General features: G+C 47.8%; 1 protein-coding gene across 1 annotated transcript; it reads right to left on the bottom strand.

Annotated features, from left to right (window-relative positions):
- Nucleotides 1-9,162: 9,162 nt before the first annotated feature.
- Nucleotides 9,163-16,514, bottom strand: gla (galactosidase, alpha). The gene is made up of 7 exons (XM_069893802.1): nucleotides 16,301-16,514; nucleotides 16,029-16,203; nucleotides 15,057-15,234; nucleotides 14,678-14,769; nucleotides 12,290-12,451; nucleotides 10,669-10,866; nucleotides 9,163-10,130 (listed from the first exon to the last, which is right to left on the bottom strand). Exons 1-7 carry the CDS (start codon nucleotides 16,480-16,482, stop codon nucleotides 9,861-9,863), a joined length of 1,257 nt encoding a protein of 418 aa, XP_069749903.1. The 5' UTR covers nucleotides 16,483-16,514; the 3' UTR covers nucleotides 9,163-9,860.
- Between the last annotated feature and the right edge of the window lie 813 nt (nucleotides 16,515-17,327).

The following is a 17,327-nucleotide window of genomic DNA, read 5'->3' on the forward strand; positions in this document are numbered from 1 at the left end:
TAGAGAGTAAGAGCACAGTTGCTCAATGGGAGGGGTATGAATGATAAAGAAGGTCCAAGGCAAACATGTTCCTAGTGGAGTAAAGGGCAGGAAATAGGAAGGTAAAGGAACGCTGGTGAAGAAATATTGAAGCACAGATCAGATACCAGCAGATAGGCTTGAGGGAATCCCTTGAGGAGTATCAGGAATGGAGGAGGATGATGAAGAGGGAAATAAGGAGGACTACCAAGTTCTTGGAGTTCACTTAACCAGTGATCTAATGTGGACACTTAACATCTCCTAACTTGTCAGGAAGGTGCAACAGCGACTGCACTTCCTGAGAAGACTGAAGCGGGCAAGGCTACCGGCCACCATTATGTCAACCTTCTACAGGAGGTCTATCGAGAGGGTCCTGGCCAGCTGCATCACAGTGGGGTACAGTTGCTGCAGAGAAATGGATTGCAGGTCAATCCACAGGATCTTTAGAGTGGCAGAGAGGTTCATTGGAATCTCCCTTCCCACTGACGGGATCTACTGGGATCGTTGTTTGAAGAGCCCACACAAAATCATTGAGGATCCCTTCCACCTGTACACGCCATCTTTCAGCTGCTCTGGTCGGGGAAGAGATACAGGGGTATCAGAGCCAGCACCACCAGGCTGAGGAACAGCTTCTTCCCATGGGCAGTGAGAATGGTGAACGACCAAAGGAACTACTCACATTAACCCTCTTGAGACTTTCATACTGATGAAACAATATTTATTTATTTGTATATATGGATACTTGTCCTGCGTGTGTATTGTTTGTCTGTACGTGTACAATGTCTGGTTATGTGTCTGCATGCTTTGCATCGAGGACTGGAGAATGCTGTTTTGGCAGGTTGTACTTGTACAATCAGATGACAACAAACTTGATTAAATGAGCTTTTAAGATGGCTTTGGCAGACAGTGCAAGGGATCTAAAAAATATATGAAGCAAAATTAGGGTCAGGAGGGAAAAAACATCCCCTTAAGGAACAGGAGGATGTCTATGTGTAGAGCCAGGGAAGATCTTAAATGAATGTCTTGTGAACGTGTTTACTGTGGAGCAAGATAAGCAGGAGTGGGAGGCAAGGGAGGTAACTGAAGACAGCTCAGGGAATGTCTGCTCCAGTAGTGAAGCGGTGTCAGCAGTCTCACATCATATCATGATGGATAAATCTCTGGGTCCAGACCAGGAACATCCCAGAACATCGTGGCAAGAGAGGAAAGAAAATTGTTGGGCCTGGACAAAAATTTCTAACTCATCACTGGGGGCAGGAGAAGTTCCAGAGGACAGGAGGATGGTGAAGGAGGTTATCTGGGTTGGCAATGGTATCTAGATTGTATGGGGAACCGGGCAGATAGAGTTCAACTCAGAGTGCAAGGTGCTGCATTTGGGAAAATTGTACCCGTACAGGATTTACTCTGTTACCAACAGGGCACTAAAGAGTGGTGTAGAGCAGAGCGAGACCAAGAGATGCAGGTACATCGCTTTTTTTTTTATATAATTTTTTATTTTTCACACCATAAATCACATTAACCATGATACACATTTTTTCCTTTTCACACATATACAATGTCATTTTCTCCCCTCCCACCCTCCCCACCTCCCCCCTCCCATCCATTTAAGGTATAAAATCTAGGATACATTAAACCAGTCAGACAATGTTGTCATTCAATAAAAATACACCAGAAATTCCACTGAGTCCATTCTTTTCATTTCCTTTTCCTTCCGTTAACTTAGGTAGTGATTGTCCCCGGTAGGTTTTCGCTATTGTGTTTAATATAAGGCTCCCATATTTGTTCGAATATTTCAATATTATTTCTTAAACTATATGTTATTTTTTCTAATGGAATACATTTATTCATTTCTATATACCATTGTTGTATTTTCAAATTATCTTCCAATTTCCAGGTTGACATAATACATTTTTTTGCTACGGCTAGAGCTATCTTAACAAATCTTTTTTGTGCATCCTCCAAATCAATTCCAAATTCTTTGTTTTTTATGTTACTTAGGAGAAAGATCTCTGGATTCTTTGGTATATTGTTTTCTGTTATTTTATCTGATTGAGATCTTCCCAAAATTTTTCTACTTTTTCACATGTCCAGATTGCATGAATTGTTGTTCTCATTTCTTTTTTACATCGAAAACATCTATCAGATATTGTTGGGTCCCATTTATTTAACTTTTGAGGTGTAATCCAGTTATATTGTATCATACGTAACCTCGTATTTATTGTATTTCTCATCGTTCCAGAGCATAACTTCTCCCATGTTTCCTTTTTTATCTTTATATTTAAATCCTGTTCCCATTTTTGTTTAGTTTTACCATTTGTTTCCTCATTCTCCTTTTCTTGCAGTTTAATATACATATTTGTTATAAATCTTTTGATTATCATTGTATCTGTAATCACATATTCAAAGTTACTTCCCTCTGGCAAACTCAAACTGCTTCCTAATTTATCCTTCAAGTAGGATCTCAATTGGTAATATGCCAGTGCTGTATCTTGAGTTATATTGTATTTATCTTTCATTTGTTCAAAGGATAATAATCTATTTCCTGAAAAACAATTTTCTATTCTTTTAATCCCTTTTTTCTCCCATTCTCTAAAGGAAAGGTTATCTATTGTAAAAGGGAGTAACTTGTTTTGCGTCAATATTAGTTTTGGTAATTGATAATTTGTTTTATTTCTTTCTACATGAATCTTCTTCCAAATATTGAGTAGATGATGTAATACTGGAGAACTTCTATGTTGTACCAATTTTTCATCCCATTTATATAATATGTGTTCAGGTGTCTTTTCCCCTATTTTATCTAATTCTAATCTAGTCCAATCTGGCTTTTCCCTTGTTTGATAAAAATCTGATAGGTATCTTAATTGTGCGGCTCTATAATAATTTTTAAAGTTTGGCAGTTGTAAGCCTCCTTGTTTATACCATTCTGTTAATTTATCTAGTGCTATCCTCGGTTTCCCCCCTTTCCATAAAATTTCCTTATTATTTTCTTTAACTCCTTGAAGAATTTCTCTGTCAGTTGTATTGGCAATGCCTGAAATAGGTATAATATCCTTGGAAAAATGTTCATTTTAATACAGTTTATCGTTCCTATTAGTGTTAATGGTAAATCTTTCCAATGCTCTAAATCATCCTGTAATTTTTTCATTAGTGGATAATAATTGAGTTTATATAGTTGGCCGAGATTTTTGTTTATTTGTACACCTAGGTATCTTATTGCTTGCATTTGCCATCTAAATGGTGATTCTTTCTTAAATTTTGAGAAATCCGCATCATTCATAGGCATTGCTTCACTTTTATTTACGTTGATCTTGTAACCCGACACTTCTCCATATTCCTTCAATTTCTTATATAATTCTTTTATTGATAGTTCTGGTTCTGTTAAGTATACTATAACATCATCCGCAAATAAACTGATTTTATATTCCTTGTCTTTTATTTTTATCCCTTTTATATTATTTTCTGTTCTTATCAATTCTGCTAGTGGTTCTATAGCTAACGCAAACAATAAAGGTGATAGTGAGCATCCCTGTCGTGTTAACCTGCTTAAGTTAAATTGTTTTGATACATGTCCATTTACTGTCACTTTCGCTGATGGTCCCTTATATAATGCTTTAATCCAATTAATATACTTCTCCGGTAAACTGAATTTTTGCAATACTTTGAACAAATAATTCCATTCTACTCTGTCAAAGGCCTTCTCTGCGTCTAAAGCAACTGCTACTGTTGGTGCTTTATTCCCTTCTACTGCATGAATTAAGTTAATAAATTTACAAATATTGTCTGTTGTGCGTCTTTTTTTGATAAATCGGGTTTGGTCTAGATTTACCATTTTCGGTACATACTCTGCTAATCTGTTTGCTAATAATTTAGCTATTATCTTATAATCTGTGTTAAGTAAAGATATTGGTCTATATGACGCTGGTGTGAGTGGATCTTTCCCTTGCGTTAGTATTACTGTAATTATTGCTGTTTTACAAGAATCTGGTAAGCTTTGCGTTTTATCAATCTGGTTGATTACTTCCAGGAGGGGCAGAATTAATAAGTCTTTAAATGTTTTATAGAATTCTATTTGGAATCCATCCTCTCCTGGTGTCTTATTATTTGGTAATTTTTTTTATTATCTCTTGTATTTCTACTATTCCAAATGGCTCTGTTAATTTATTTTGTTCCTCTATTTGTAGTTTTGGTAGTTCAATTTTAGTTAGAAATTCATCTATTTTCCCTTCTTTCCCTTCGTTTTCAGTTCGGTATAATTGTTCATAGAATTCTCTAAAGTTTTCCTTAATTTCTTTTGGATTATATGTAATTTGTTTGTCTTTTTTCCTTGATGCCAATACCATTTTCTTAGCTTGTTCTGTCTTAAGCTGCCATGCTAGGATTTTGTGCGTTTTTTCCCCTAGTTCATAATATTTGTTTTGTCTTCATTATATTTTTCTCCACCTTATATGTTTGTAGTGTTTCATATTTTATTTTTTTATCTGCCAATTCTCTTCTTTTAGTGATATCTTCCTTCATTACTAATTCTTTTTCTATATTTACTATTTCCCTTTCCAACTGCTCTGTTTCCAGATTATAGTCCTTCTTCATCTTGGTTACATAACTTATTATTTGCCCTCTAATGAATGCTTTCATTGCATCCCATAGTATAAACTTATCTTCCACTGATTCCGTATTTATTTCAAAATACATTTTAATTTGTTTTTCAATAAATTCTCTAAAATCCTGCCTTTTAAGTAACATGGGGTGCCACCATGGAGAGGTGCACCAAAGAAAAGGTACAAGGACTGCCTAAAGAAATCTCTTGGTGCCTGCCACATTGACCACTGCCAGTGGGCTGATATCGCCTCAAACCGTGCATCTTGGCGCCTCACAGTTTGGCAGGCAGCAACCTCCTTTGAAGAAGACCGCAGAGCCCACCTCACTGACAAAAGGCAAAGGAGGAAAAACCCAACACCCAACCCACCAATTTTCCTCTGCAGCCGCTGCAACCGTGTCTGCCTGTCCTGCATCGGACTTGTCAGCCACAAACGAGCCTGCAGCTGACGTGGACTTTTACCCCCTCCATAAATCTTCGTCCGCGAAGCCAAGCCAAAGAAAAAAAAAGATACATTCTTGGAGGGATGTCCTCTAACTTTACTGTCAATATTAAGGGTGAATGGTCCGATAGTATTCTAGCTTTATATTCTGGTTTTTTTACTCTATCTTGCATACGAGCTGATAACAAAAATAGGTCTATTCTTGAGTATGTTTTATGTCTAGCCGAGTAATATGAATATTCCTTTTCCTTTGGGTGTGGTTTCCTCCATATATCCAAAAGTTGCATTTCTTCCATCGATTTAATTATAAATTTGGTTACTTTGTTCTTTCTGTTAATTTTTTTCCCAGTTTTGTCCATATTTGAATCCAAATTCAGGTTGAAATCCCCTCCTATTAATATGTTCCCTTGCGTATCTGCTATCTTCAAAAAGATATCTTGCATAAACTTTTGATCTTCTTCGTTAGTTGAATATACATTGAGTAGATTCCAAAACTCCAAATATATCTGACATTTTATCATTACATATCTCCCTGCTGGATCTATCATTTCCTCTTCTATTTTAAATGGCACATTTTTACTAATTAATATTGCTACTCCTCTTGCTTTTGAATTATACGCTGCTGTTACGTGTCCTACCCAATCTCTCTTTAATTTCTTATGCTCCAATTCAGTTAAATGTGTTTCTTGCACAAATACTATATCAATTTTTTCTTTTTTCAGTAAATTTAGCAGTTTCTTCCTTTTAATTTGGTTATGTATTCCATTAATATTTAAAGTCATATAGTTCAACGTAGCCATTTTATACTTTGTTTATCTTCCCTTTCCGTTTCTCCATCATTACCTTTCCTTCTTATCCATTTCTGTTTTCTTGTTTTGAATCCTTTATAAGACAACATTCCTAAAACATCAAACATTTTCCTTATTCTCCTATTTAAAACTTCTTTAGGCCCAATCCCCCCTTCCCCTCCTGAGTTGTCCTTTATCCCTTGTCGGACAACCACATCTCCCCTCTCCATTTGGATTTGTGAATTCACTCGCAAGCATCAGCTGATTTTGCAGTGACCGTAACACCCCCCCACCTAGCCCCCCCCAGAAAAGATTTCACTTTTCATATGTAACAAAGGTCACTCTTTTAATTCCCTCCTTATTCCCTCTATTCCTTTTCCTTCCCTTATTAATTCTTGTCTATACTATCTATATTTTCCTCTAAATACGGATACATTCATGTATGCACATTATACATATACACACATATACCTCTTTACCCACATACATATAAATTGTGGTCATTTTTACTCTTATTACATGTCTTCATCTCTCTGTTTGTTTTGTAGTTGTTCTGCAAATTTCCTTGCTTCCTCTGGATCCGAGAATAGTTTTTTTTCCATAAGATCGTTTTCGATGTTTTGAACTCCTTCCTCTTCTTCAGGAGTTCAAAACTTATGTCTTTTTAGTTTGCAGTCTTTTGTACTCTCGTTACACGTCTTCATCTCTCAGTCTATTTTGTAATTGTTCTGCAAATTTTCGTGCTTCCTCTGGATCTGAGAATAGTCTGTTTTGTTGTCCTGGAATAAATATTTTCAATACCGCTGGATGCTTTAGTATAAATTTATACCCTTTCTTCCATAAAATCGCCTTTGCTATATTGAACTCCTTTCTCTTCTTCAGGAGTTCAAAACTTATATCTGGATAAATGAAGATTTTTTGCCCTTTGTACTCCAGTGGCTTATTGTCCTCTCTTACTTTTTCCATTGTTTTCTCCAGTACCTTTTCTCTTGTAGTATATCTTAGGAATTTTACTAAAACAGATCTTGGCTTTTGTTGTGATTGTGGTTTAAAGGCCAATGCTCTATGTGCCCTTTCTATTTCTATTTCTTGCTGTAGTTCTGGACATCCTAGGATCCTAGGGATCCAATCTTTTATAAACTCTCTCATATTCTTGCCTTCTTCATCTTCCTTAAGGCCCACTATCTTTATGTTATTTCTTCTGTTATAATTTTCCATTATATCTATTTTCTGAGCTAACAGTTCTTGTGTCTCTTTAACTTTTTTATTAGATTCCTCTAATTTCTTTTTTAAGTCTACCTCCATTTCTACTGCTGCTTCTCGTTCTTGCACCTTGTCCATTCTTTTTCCCATTTCTGATAAGGTCATATCTATTTTATTCATTTTCTCTTCTGTATTGTTTATTCTTCTTCTTAAATCATTAAATTCTTGCGCTTGCCATTCTTTAAATGACTCCATGTATTCTTTAATAAGAGAAAGTATATCCTTTATCTTGCCTTTCCCTTCTTCTTCTATTTCACTGTACTCTTCCTCTTCTTCTTCCTCTGGGTTGGCCACCTGTTGTTTCTTTGTTGCCCTTTTCTTCTCTTCTTTCTTGTTTTCGTTGTCTTCTATGTTCTCCTCTTGCTGCAGGTGTTCTGCAGTTGTCATTGCCGGCTGTGGAGATCGACTCCCCAGGGTACATCGCTTGTTAAAGGTGGCAGCACAGGTAGAACAGAGTAGTTCATGGGTCAGGGCACCAAACACAAGTGTTGGCGCGTCATGTTGAAGTTATTCAAGATGTTGGTGAGGTCACATTTGGAATATTGTGTGTAGTTTTCATTGCCCAGTGATAGGAAGGAGATTATAAAGTTGGAAAGGTTGCAGAAGAGGTTTACAAAGTTAATGCTGGAATAGGGAAGTCGAGAGATTAAAAAAAAGGCCTGTTTTCCTGAGAGCCTAGTAGTTTGAGAGGTTGATCTTCTTGAGGTTTATAAAATTATGAGGGCCATAGATATGGTGAATAGTGAGAGTTTGTTTCATGAGTAGGGGAATCCAAGATGAGAGGGCTAACTCTAAGGTGAGGGCATGATGATGAGAGCGTGGTGTGCACATGGAATGAGCTGCCAGACACAGTAGTAGAAGCAGGGACATTAGCTCCCTTTAAGAAACACTTGGATAACTGTGGCTGAAAGGGGATAGGAGCGGTCTGGGACTAATACAGGCAGGAGAGCACGTGGGTCAGCATGGAGAAGCTGGGCTGTGGGCCAGTTCCTGTGTTGCAGGACTCTGACTCTAGAAACAAACACAGCTACTGTCAATAAATAACATTCGAGTTCAGGGCGAAAGAGAGCCCAACAAATTCACCTGGGAGGAATTCTGGTAAACCAGATTGGGGATGCTGGATATGGAATGAGAATTCAGGAGATGGAGATTAAGGAGGTCGAGAGAAGGGAGCAAGGTGGTCCACTCTGTGCAAGAAGTGCTATCCACCAAAGCATATCTGATGAAATGCATCCAGAAGCTTGCGTTATTTTATAATGAAATGGACTGAACTATGCAAGAATACTTATACATTTTAAAATTTTCTTAGTGTATGTGATTATGCACTGTGTGAGAAGTGTATTGTGTTCAGTGCATCCTGGTCCAGAGAAACAATGTTTTGCCTGGTTGTACAGAGGATAATAAACGAAATGGTCTTGAAGGGCCAGATGGAGATGGTTGGGTGATGGGAATGTAGGGCAAGAGTGGGACGGCAGATCGATCTCCATGCTGATAGTGTGACCCAGAAAAATCTTAAGGAGGAAGAGAGTACGGACGATGCAGGAGAGGCTGGTCGGCCTGAAAGACTCAACAGTACAGAGAATGGGGAAAGAAAACCGCACTGCCAAGAAGCTGCTGAACACCACTTTCCTGTTAACCACGCTAACAAATGGACATTTTTTTCCCCCAAAAAGGTTTGCTTTCTGAAAAAGAAATTAGGGATTGTGATAGACAACTTCAAGCTGAACACAAAGATAATTTCAGATTTCCTGCATCACGTAGGAAGTTGGAGAAACATTAACTTTTATTGAATTGCATGTTTCATCGCATAATGATGCTGACACATTCCGTTAGATCAACTGACCTAAAATGTTTTGTTGCTGATTTTCGTTTGTACTCAGCACCTGATGCTTCTTGTGTCAGCATCCAACAATAGTCGGCCAGCATTGATGGATTCTGGTTGCCCTGATATCACTTTTCCATGGTCGCAAATTTCACCACGTTCGACACTGACGGCACCAGGATCAGCAGGGTCGAAGCCCAAGTGCAAATGCAGAAAATGAATTTTCAATGAGATGTTTCACTTCATGGATTTTTAATGTGTGAAGACTTAAAATATGACAGGAAATCACAAAAAATAGCTGAAGAACAGAATAAGATAAGACAACTTTAAGATGATTCTCGTGATCAGCAGCCTTAAATCCATAAAATACACCCAAAAGTGTTCAGGGAGCAAAACTTTTTGTTGTCCAGTTTAATCAGGTGAGTCTGCACCAAATGCCCATCAGAATCCACGGATGCAGGGTTCTCCAGCACATTTGTATATTGAACTCCAACAGAACCAGCTGACAGGTGATTGAGAAGGTGCAGTTACTAGCTTCAGGGATCCTGGTAATTTTCCCCACACTCAGCCTTCCAGAAATAACAACAGAAGAAAGCACATACTCCACGGTTGTACAAAAATCAGTGACATGTCATCCCAGGTAGCTAACGGACAGGGAAGAGCATGGAGCTCGGCTGAGCTTGATACTGTTGAGCTGAAGCCAGAGTTCAGTACCCAATGAAAACCCCAAACCTGCATACAGGGGATGTTTTTCACTGCGACAGTGTTCCTGACACCACAGGAAACATGGAGGGGGTGCAGGGGAGAGGAGGGAGACCCTGGCCCATGGGCAAAGTTACCTGATCCGTGAGTGCAGGAATCCAATGATGCTACTGTACCAGAGCACCATTCACACCTCCTGTTGCCTGGGGCATCCATCCTCCGACAACTTCATTAGAGGCCATGGGGGAAGACGGTGAAGAGGACTGTACCGGTGGGGTTCACCCAGAAGTCCACGACCAAGGTCAGGGTCTTGATTCCCAGAAACTGAAAGGTGGGCAGGATCTGTGTGACCAGACACCTTCCCTGACAGGCCTTGCCCTCGTCCAAGGTGAACATAGCGATGGAGAACTTCTGCTGTCCACCGATCTCTGCACGGTTGACCACGGCATAGGCAAACCCATCAGCAGCCAGCGGTCGAGACCACAGCTCAAAGTCACCTTGCTGTGGAGAGGTCAGAGCAGTCACTGAGGTGTAAGGCAGGGTTGCCCACAGGGGCACACCCACAATGGGGCAGCAGGAGAAGCCTTCCCCACAGTGAGACAGGCCTCATCCACCCACCATCACCCACAGTGGGCCAGGCCTCACCCACCTACCATCAAGCCCAGGGCTCATCCACCGAATGGTGCTGGGTAAGCCACTTAGTCACAACTCTACTTGGAAACCTGCAGTGAAACTTTTCCTCCCCCCCCCCCCACTCCCAACCCGGATTCTTCCACCCATCCCCCAAACCTACCTTAACTCCACTCCCCCACTCATTCACCCACCCCAACACCCCCACACCCACCCTCCACATCTTGGGAGGAGTACTGAGCCAACAAGAAGACACTGACAGTGGAGTCCCTTCCTCGATGACAGCCCAGGTTACCCAGACCCCCATTTGAAGTTACTGGGAGCCTGCCAATGGCAGACCTGCAAGGCGGACCTGACACAGATCCCTGAGTGACCGCAGTGGGCAAAGGGGAGGGTTTGGGCAACTCACCCTGGTGACTTGGTGGCCCTGGATGCCCAAGGGGTCCTGGTTAATGGCGATGACATGGCGGTTCTGCAGCAGAGCCTTGGAAGCAGCATCAATGTGACGGAGATCATTGGACATCAGCAGGGGGGCGGCCATCATTGCCCACAGCACCATCTGGGTCACCTGCTGATTATGGCTCAGCCCAAAGTTCCCGATGACGAGCTGGGAAAGCAAACAGGGGTCACAGGGCCACAATCTGGGGGTGTGGGGGAATGGCGGGGGCACCATCTGGGGGGGAACGGCTGGCGGGGGCGCCATCCGGGGCGGGGGGGAACGGGGGGGGCGCCACCCGGGGCGGGGGGGAACGGGGGGGGGGGGGGGCGCCGCCCGGGGCGGGGGGGAACAGGGGGGGGGGGCGCCGCCCGGGGCGGGGGGGGAACGGGGAGGGGCGCCGCCCGGGGCGGGGGGGAACAGGGGGGGCGCCGCCCGGGGAGGGGGGGAACGGCGGGCGCGCCGCCCGGGGAGGGGGGGAACGGCGGGCGCGCCGCCCGGGGAGGGGGGGAACGGCGGGGGCGCCGCCCGGGGCGGGGGGGAACGGCGGGGGCGCCGCCCGGGGCGGGGGGGAACGGCGGGGGCGCCGCCCGGGGCGGGGGGGAACGGCGGGGGCGCCGCCCGGGGCGGGGGGGAACGGCGGGGGCGCCGCCCGGGGCGGGGGGAACGGCGGGGGCGCCGCCCGGGGCGGGGGGGGAACGGCGGGGGCGCCGCCCGGGGCGGGGGGGAACGGGGAGGGGTGCCGCCCGGGGCGGGGGGGAACGGGGGGGGCGCCGCCCGGGGCGGGGGGGAACGGGGGGGGGCGCCGCCCGGGGCGGGGGGGAACGGCGGGGGCGCCGCCCGGGGCGGGGGGAACGGCGGGGGCGCCGCCCGGGGCGGGGGGGGAACGGCGGGGGCGCCGCCCGGGGCGGGGGGGAACGGGGAGGGGTGCCGCCCGGGGCGGGGGGGAACGGGGGGGGCGCCGCCCGGGGCGGGGGGGAACGGGGGGGGGCGCCGCCCGGGGCGGGGGGGGAACGGCGGGGGCGCCGCCCGGGGCGGGGGGGAACGGCGGGGGCGCCGCCCGGGGCGGGGGGGAACGGCGGGGGGCGCCGCCCGGGGCGGGGGGGAACGGCGGGGGGCGCCGCCCGGGGCGGGGGGGAACGGCGGGGGCGCCGCCCGGGGCGGGGGGGAACGGCGGGGGCGCCGCCCGGGGCGGGGGGGAACGGCGGGGGCGCCGCCCGGGGCGGGGGGGAACGGCGGGGGCGCCGCCCGGGGCGGGGGGGGAACGGCGGGGGCGCCGCCCGGGGCGGGGGGGAACGGCGGGGGCGCCGCCCGGGGCGGGGGGGAACGGCGGGGGCGCCACCTGGGCCGATCGTGGGGTCACAGGCCAGGTGGAAGGGGTAGAGGGACCACAAGCTGGGGGGTGTGGGGCTGGTCCGCAGGGCCACAGGCTGTGTGGGGGAGGGTTGTGGTCGCGCAGCCACAAGCCAGATGGGAGGGTCAGGCTATCTGAAGGGGGGGGTGGGGGAGTGTTCAGGCTATCTGAAGGGAGGGACAGGTGAGGGGCAGAGGAGAGCAAGACCAAGCTGTCACTCACTATTAACTACGGACTCACCATGTCTGGGTCATTCCAGCCCCCAGGCCCTGCCACGGGCCCAACTTCACGCTGGTGGGCAGTTGTCCAATCAATGATGCTCTTCACCGAGACCCAGGAGTCAAGGATGTCCCCGTGATTCCGCCACTGATTGCAGTATCTCCGCACCTCGGTGTAATTGGGCTGAGATGGGACAGGAGAGAGAAGGTGAGAGGATGGCGGAGGGCCAAGGGAGGGAAAAGTGGAGGGGGGAGAGGACTATTGAAACATCACTATTTAATGTATTTTTTTCACAACAACATAGACATTATTCAGAATTAATTATTTGCAAAAGGAAACCATTTCATAGTTTCTTCCATCATTGTACACTATCGCCACCATTGTGGTCCCTCTAGTTGTTACTCCCCTCTCCGTTGTTTGAGGGCCTTCCTTCCGTCTCAGTCCCTCATCCCCAGTAACAGAAGCATTCTGGAAACTAGACCGTGGTCCTTCCCCACAGCTGCACCAAGCCTCCGTGCACCCTCAGCATGTCCTGTCACATGGAGGAGCCAGCCAGCAGCAGTGCTGCACCAACCTTTAAGGTTCTGTTTAATGTCACCAAAGAAAAGGTACAAGGACTGCCTAAAGAAATCTCTTGGTGCCTGCCACATTGACCACCGCCAGTGGACTGATATCGCCTCAAACTGTGCATCTTGGCGCCTCAGTTTGGCGGGCAGCAACCTCCTTTGAAGAAGACCGCAGAGCCCACCTCACTGACAAAAGGCAAAGGAGGAAAAACCCAACACCCAACCCCAACCAACCAATTTTCCCCTGCAACCGCTGCAACCGTGTCTGCCTGTCCCGCATCGGACTTGTCAGCCACAAACGAGCCTGCAGCTGACGTGGACATTTACCCCCTCCATAAATCTTCGTCCGCGAAGCCAAGCCAAAGAAAGAGAATGTCACATAATAATACATTTTAAAAGCTATAGCATACATAATACCCAGCAACCTTTGCCCATCGTATGGCAAACAAAGTCGCCATTGGGATTGTCCAGTGCCCCTTCGATTAGAGACAAAGAGAAGCAAAAAAGTCTCCTCAGAGACACTGAGCATCAGCCCAAGCTCCAGATCTAAACCTCCAGCACAATCAGGAAGCCTTCAGCACCCACTCAAAACCTGGCCCTGACACCTGGTTCCCATGAGCTAGTCTCCAGTAGCCTGCAGCCCATGTGGGTGCCCCATCCATAAAGACATCATGGTTAGTGTAATGTTTAGCACAACGCCGTTACAGTGCCAGCAATCAGGACTGGGGTAAGGAGTTTGTATGTTTTCCCAGTGTCTGCGTGGGTTTTCCCCATGGATTCCAGTTTCCTAGCTCTAATCAAAATGTACCGGGATGTAGATTGGGCGGCACAGACTCGTGGGCTGAATGTCTAAATTTATAAATCATCTTGCCTACAGCCAGTGTGGTTCCTTTCAGCTGCTGAGCACCTTGCTGGTCCACTGCAGGGTCGTCTTCTAGACTCCTCCTCAACAACAGGGGTGTTACCCCGTTTCTGGTCCGCTGTTGCCCTGGTGTCTACAACCCCTCGTGGTTGCTGTCCAGCACAGGCTCCACCATCTTGGGCACAGATCTCGTGGTTGCAGGATTTCACTGACTAACACCGTCGGCTCCTTTAACTGGCAGGTGAAAACAGCAGAGCCATGGCATTCAGACTGGTGGTTGAAACCTTCAGAGTAGCATTGTGTCTCTGCTCCCCACTGTCCTAGGTGTGCACCAGCATTGACATTTTAAATCAAGTCTCCATGCTGAAAGGCCAACGTGTCCAGCAGACCAAAGTGCACCTTTCACCAAGTTGATTGATTTATGGGCTATTCCTGAGGATGTAGCCAGAGTCCTCTAACCCACTGTTGCTGGGGGTGAACCAGGACCAGGACCCTTTCACTGCTCACACTCTTAGCGAATCGACATTCGACAGAGTATCATTGCTGTTGGTGCATTTGTGCTCATGGCCATAAACTGTCAGGGTCAGGGCACAGTTGTGGTCCGACACATGCAGAGGGATGTCATGGCATTGTGAAGAGTACAGGGCCAAGGTCATTAGGGGTGGAGGTTTCTGGTGACATGGCATGAGGGACACTGGGAGAAATGTAATCCAGGCTTGTAAAACAGGAAAACCAGTTCCTTGTGGAGAGAACAGCAACTGGCAGGCGTGGACGATGCAAATTGACAGGGAACACTGTCAAACTGCACAGGGTTTTAGGGCTCACTGATAAAAGGTGAAAGAGACTGATGGAACAGGCCGGATGTATAAACCTGCCTGGCCAGGCTGGAGACACCACGCTTCACGCACTGCTCTGGTGTCTCCAAGCCACCTGTACGTGCGGGAAGGCTCTGGAAGGTTTTATCATATTTTAAGACCCAACCTGCTTAAAAGGCCAGACGTATACAGGCCACTCGCAGGAGTACACGATACTTCGTCCTGTCTGATTCAAGGCCACCGACATGTTTTTATAACCTGAAAACAGAAGATTAACAAGGTTAGGGCCACTACTTGAGCGATGCTCCTCTACCTCACAGAGCAGCTAGATCCATGGACCTCGTACAACACAGGTTTGGCTGCATACATCACAGTTCAGCATGGCTCGAAGCCAAAGCCTCTGTGCACCCTGGGTTTCAGCAAAGTTGACTGGTGGGGTCGCACAGCAGTCAGTCCAGATGGCCTGCAGCAGACAGCAACCCCAATGTAATCAGTCACCCAGCCTAACTCACGTTCACCACCCCCCCCCCCCCACCCTCGCTCACCTTCAATCAGCTGGTCCAAGCTGACAAAGTTGCAGCCGTCAAACTTTAGGAGATCCACACCCCACTCAGCAAAGGTCTGGGCATCCAGTTCATAGAAGCCATAACTGCCCGGATACCCGGCACAAGTGTGAGTGCCCACGTCCTGATAGATGCCCAGCTTCAGGCCTTTAGAATGTACCTGCCTCAGGAGAAATGGGCCAAAGTCAACATGAGGTGAAGTGCCTCGCAGCTCCAGCAACACTGGTTCGATGCCGACCTCCGGTGCTGTCTGGGTGGAGTCTGCACCTTCACCCCATAACTCAGATTTCCCCCCACATCCTAACGTCATGCGAGTCTTTTCGTTAAATTTCTGTGTAAATTCATGAGTATGTGAGAAAAATGGATTGGGATTAGAACCATAGAATGCTAGTGCACAGAAACAGGCCCTTCTGCACATCTAGTCCATGCCAAACTAATTCCTCCCAGTCCACTGACCTCCTCCAAGACTACACCCCTCCACATACCTGTCCAAATTTTTCTTAAACGTGGGTCGAACCTGCATTCGTCTCTTCAGTTGGCAACTCCTTCTGCTCTCACAACTCTGCGTGAAGGATTTGCCCCTAATTTTCCCCTTGAACATTTCACCCTTAACCTGTGTCCTCTAGCTCTTGTCTCATCCAAGCTAAGTGAGAAAAACCTACTTGTATTTACACTCTAATTTTGTACAATGCTGTCAAATCTCCCCTCATTCTTCAACTGTCCAGGGAATAAACACTCAATCAGCAGAATCTTTCCCAGTAACTACGTTCCTCAAGACCCAAATCATCTTCGCTGCACTCTTTCAATCTTGCTGATAACGTGCGGGTGGGATTAAGGCGACTGGCCGGTTCGTGGTTAGTAGGTGAGTGCGTGGAAGGTCCTCTCACAAGAATTTGCCGAGTGAAAGTGGTCAGGTGTCGGGATCCGGTGCAATTGCAAACAGGTGGTACTTACGTAGTCTGCCAGCTGTCTTATGCCATTGGGGAAGCGTTTGGGGTCAGCCTGCAGCCGGTGGTCAGCATCCCGGGTGACGTACATCCAGCAATCATCGATGCACACGTATTCATAGCCAACGTCCTTCCAGCCTTCTGCTGCCATCACATCAGCCATCTGCATATAGAGTTTCTCACTGTGCCAGACAGACAGAAACCGTCATTCTCAACTGGCTCCACGGGCAGGGGCGCTCCACCCCAACCTAGCACCCACGGGCGGGGACGCTCCCTCACCTGATGCAGTTGTCCGGATCGGCGCGGCAGTCGATGTGGCACAGAAAGCGCTCCCAGTGCAGCCACCCCATGGGCGGGGTCCTGGCCAGCCCGTTGTCCAGGGCCGTAGCCCGCGGGAGCAGCCCCAGGCCGACCAAAGCCCAGCCGGGCAACAGCAGCCACCGCAACGCCCGCACCTTCATTGCGTCGCCACTTCCGCATTGTCGCGCTCACCCCGGTCACAAGCGATAGATCAGCCAATCAGCGCCGGCACGGAGCTATCAGCAGGAGGGACAGAGCGGGAAGGGACCCGGTGGGGTCGGGGCCAGGTGTGCAGGGGCTAGGTAGGGGAGGGACCAGGTGTGAAGGGGATAGGTGGGGAGGGGACACATGAGGGCAGGGACAGGTGGGGGAGGGGCTAGGTGGGGAAGGGCCAGGTGGGGGAGGCTCGGTGGGAGAGGGTCAGGTGTCACAGGGAGCAGGTGGGGAGGAGCCAGGTGTGAGAGGGAGCAGGAAGGGAGGGGCCAGGTTGGGGAGGGGCCAGGTTGGGGAGGGGCCAGGTTGGGGAGGGGCCAGGTTGGGGAGGGGCCAGGTTGGGGAGGGGCCAGGTTGGGGAGGGGCCCAAGAGGGAGGGGGCCGAGGGAGGGGGCCAAGAGGGAGAGGGCCAAGAGGGAGAGGGGCCAAGCGGGAGAAGGATCAGGTGGGGCCGGGGCTAGGTGGAAGTGGGGCCAGGTGGGAGAGGGAGCAGGTGAGGAGGGGCCAGGTGGGAGAAGGTGCAAGTGGGGTGGGGCCAGGTGGGAGAAGCAGCAGATGGGGGTGGGGCCAGGTGGAAGAGGGACAAGGTGAGAGGGAGCAGGTGGGGAGGAGTGGCCTGTCTGGGAGAGGGGTGGGCAGTATTCAGGTGGAGGTGAGGTGCATGCTGCCCATGAATGTGCAATAAGCAAGCATGGTGGAGGAACTCAGCAGGTAAGGCAGCATCTATGGTCAGTAAAGAGTCACCAATGTTTCAGGTCTGAGCCCTTTGTCAGGTATGAGCAGTAAGCAGACA

The sequence above is a fragment of the Narcine bancroftii genome, chromosome 8 (assembly GCF_036971445.1).
Source record: "Narcine bancroftii isolate sNarBan1 chromosome 8, sNarBan1.hap1, whole genome shotgun sequence".
Lineage (NCBI taxonomy): Eukaryota > Metazoa > Chordata > Chondrichthyes > Torpediniformes > Narcinidae > Narcine > Narcine bancroftii.

What these genes read in the sequence shown, in the direction of transcription:
- gla (XM_069893802.1), bottom strand. Translation starts at nt 16,482, where the DNA reads ATGAAGGTGCGGGCGTTGCGGTGGCTGCTGTTGCCCGGCTGGGCTTTG. An exon ending in GATCCGGACAACTGCATCAG is followed by an intron (nt 16,204 to 16,300) that starts GTGAGGGAGCGT and finishes TGTCTGGCACAG; the next exon opens with TGAGAAACTCTATATGCAGA. An exon ending in GCTGGAATGACCCAGACATG is followed by an intron (nt 10,867 to 12,289) that starts GTGAGTCCGTAG and finishes TTGCTTTCCCAG; the next exon opens with CTCGTCATCGGGAACTTTGG.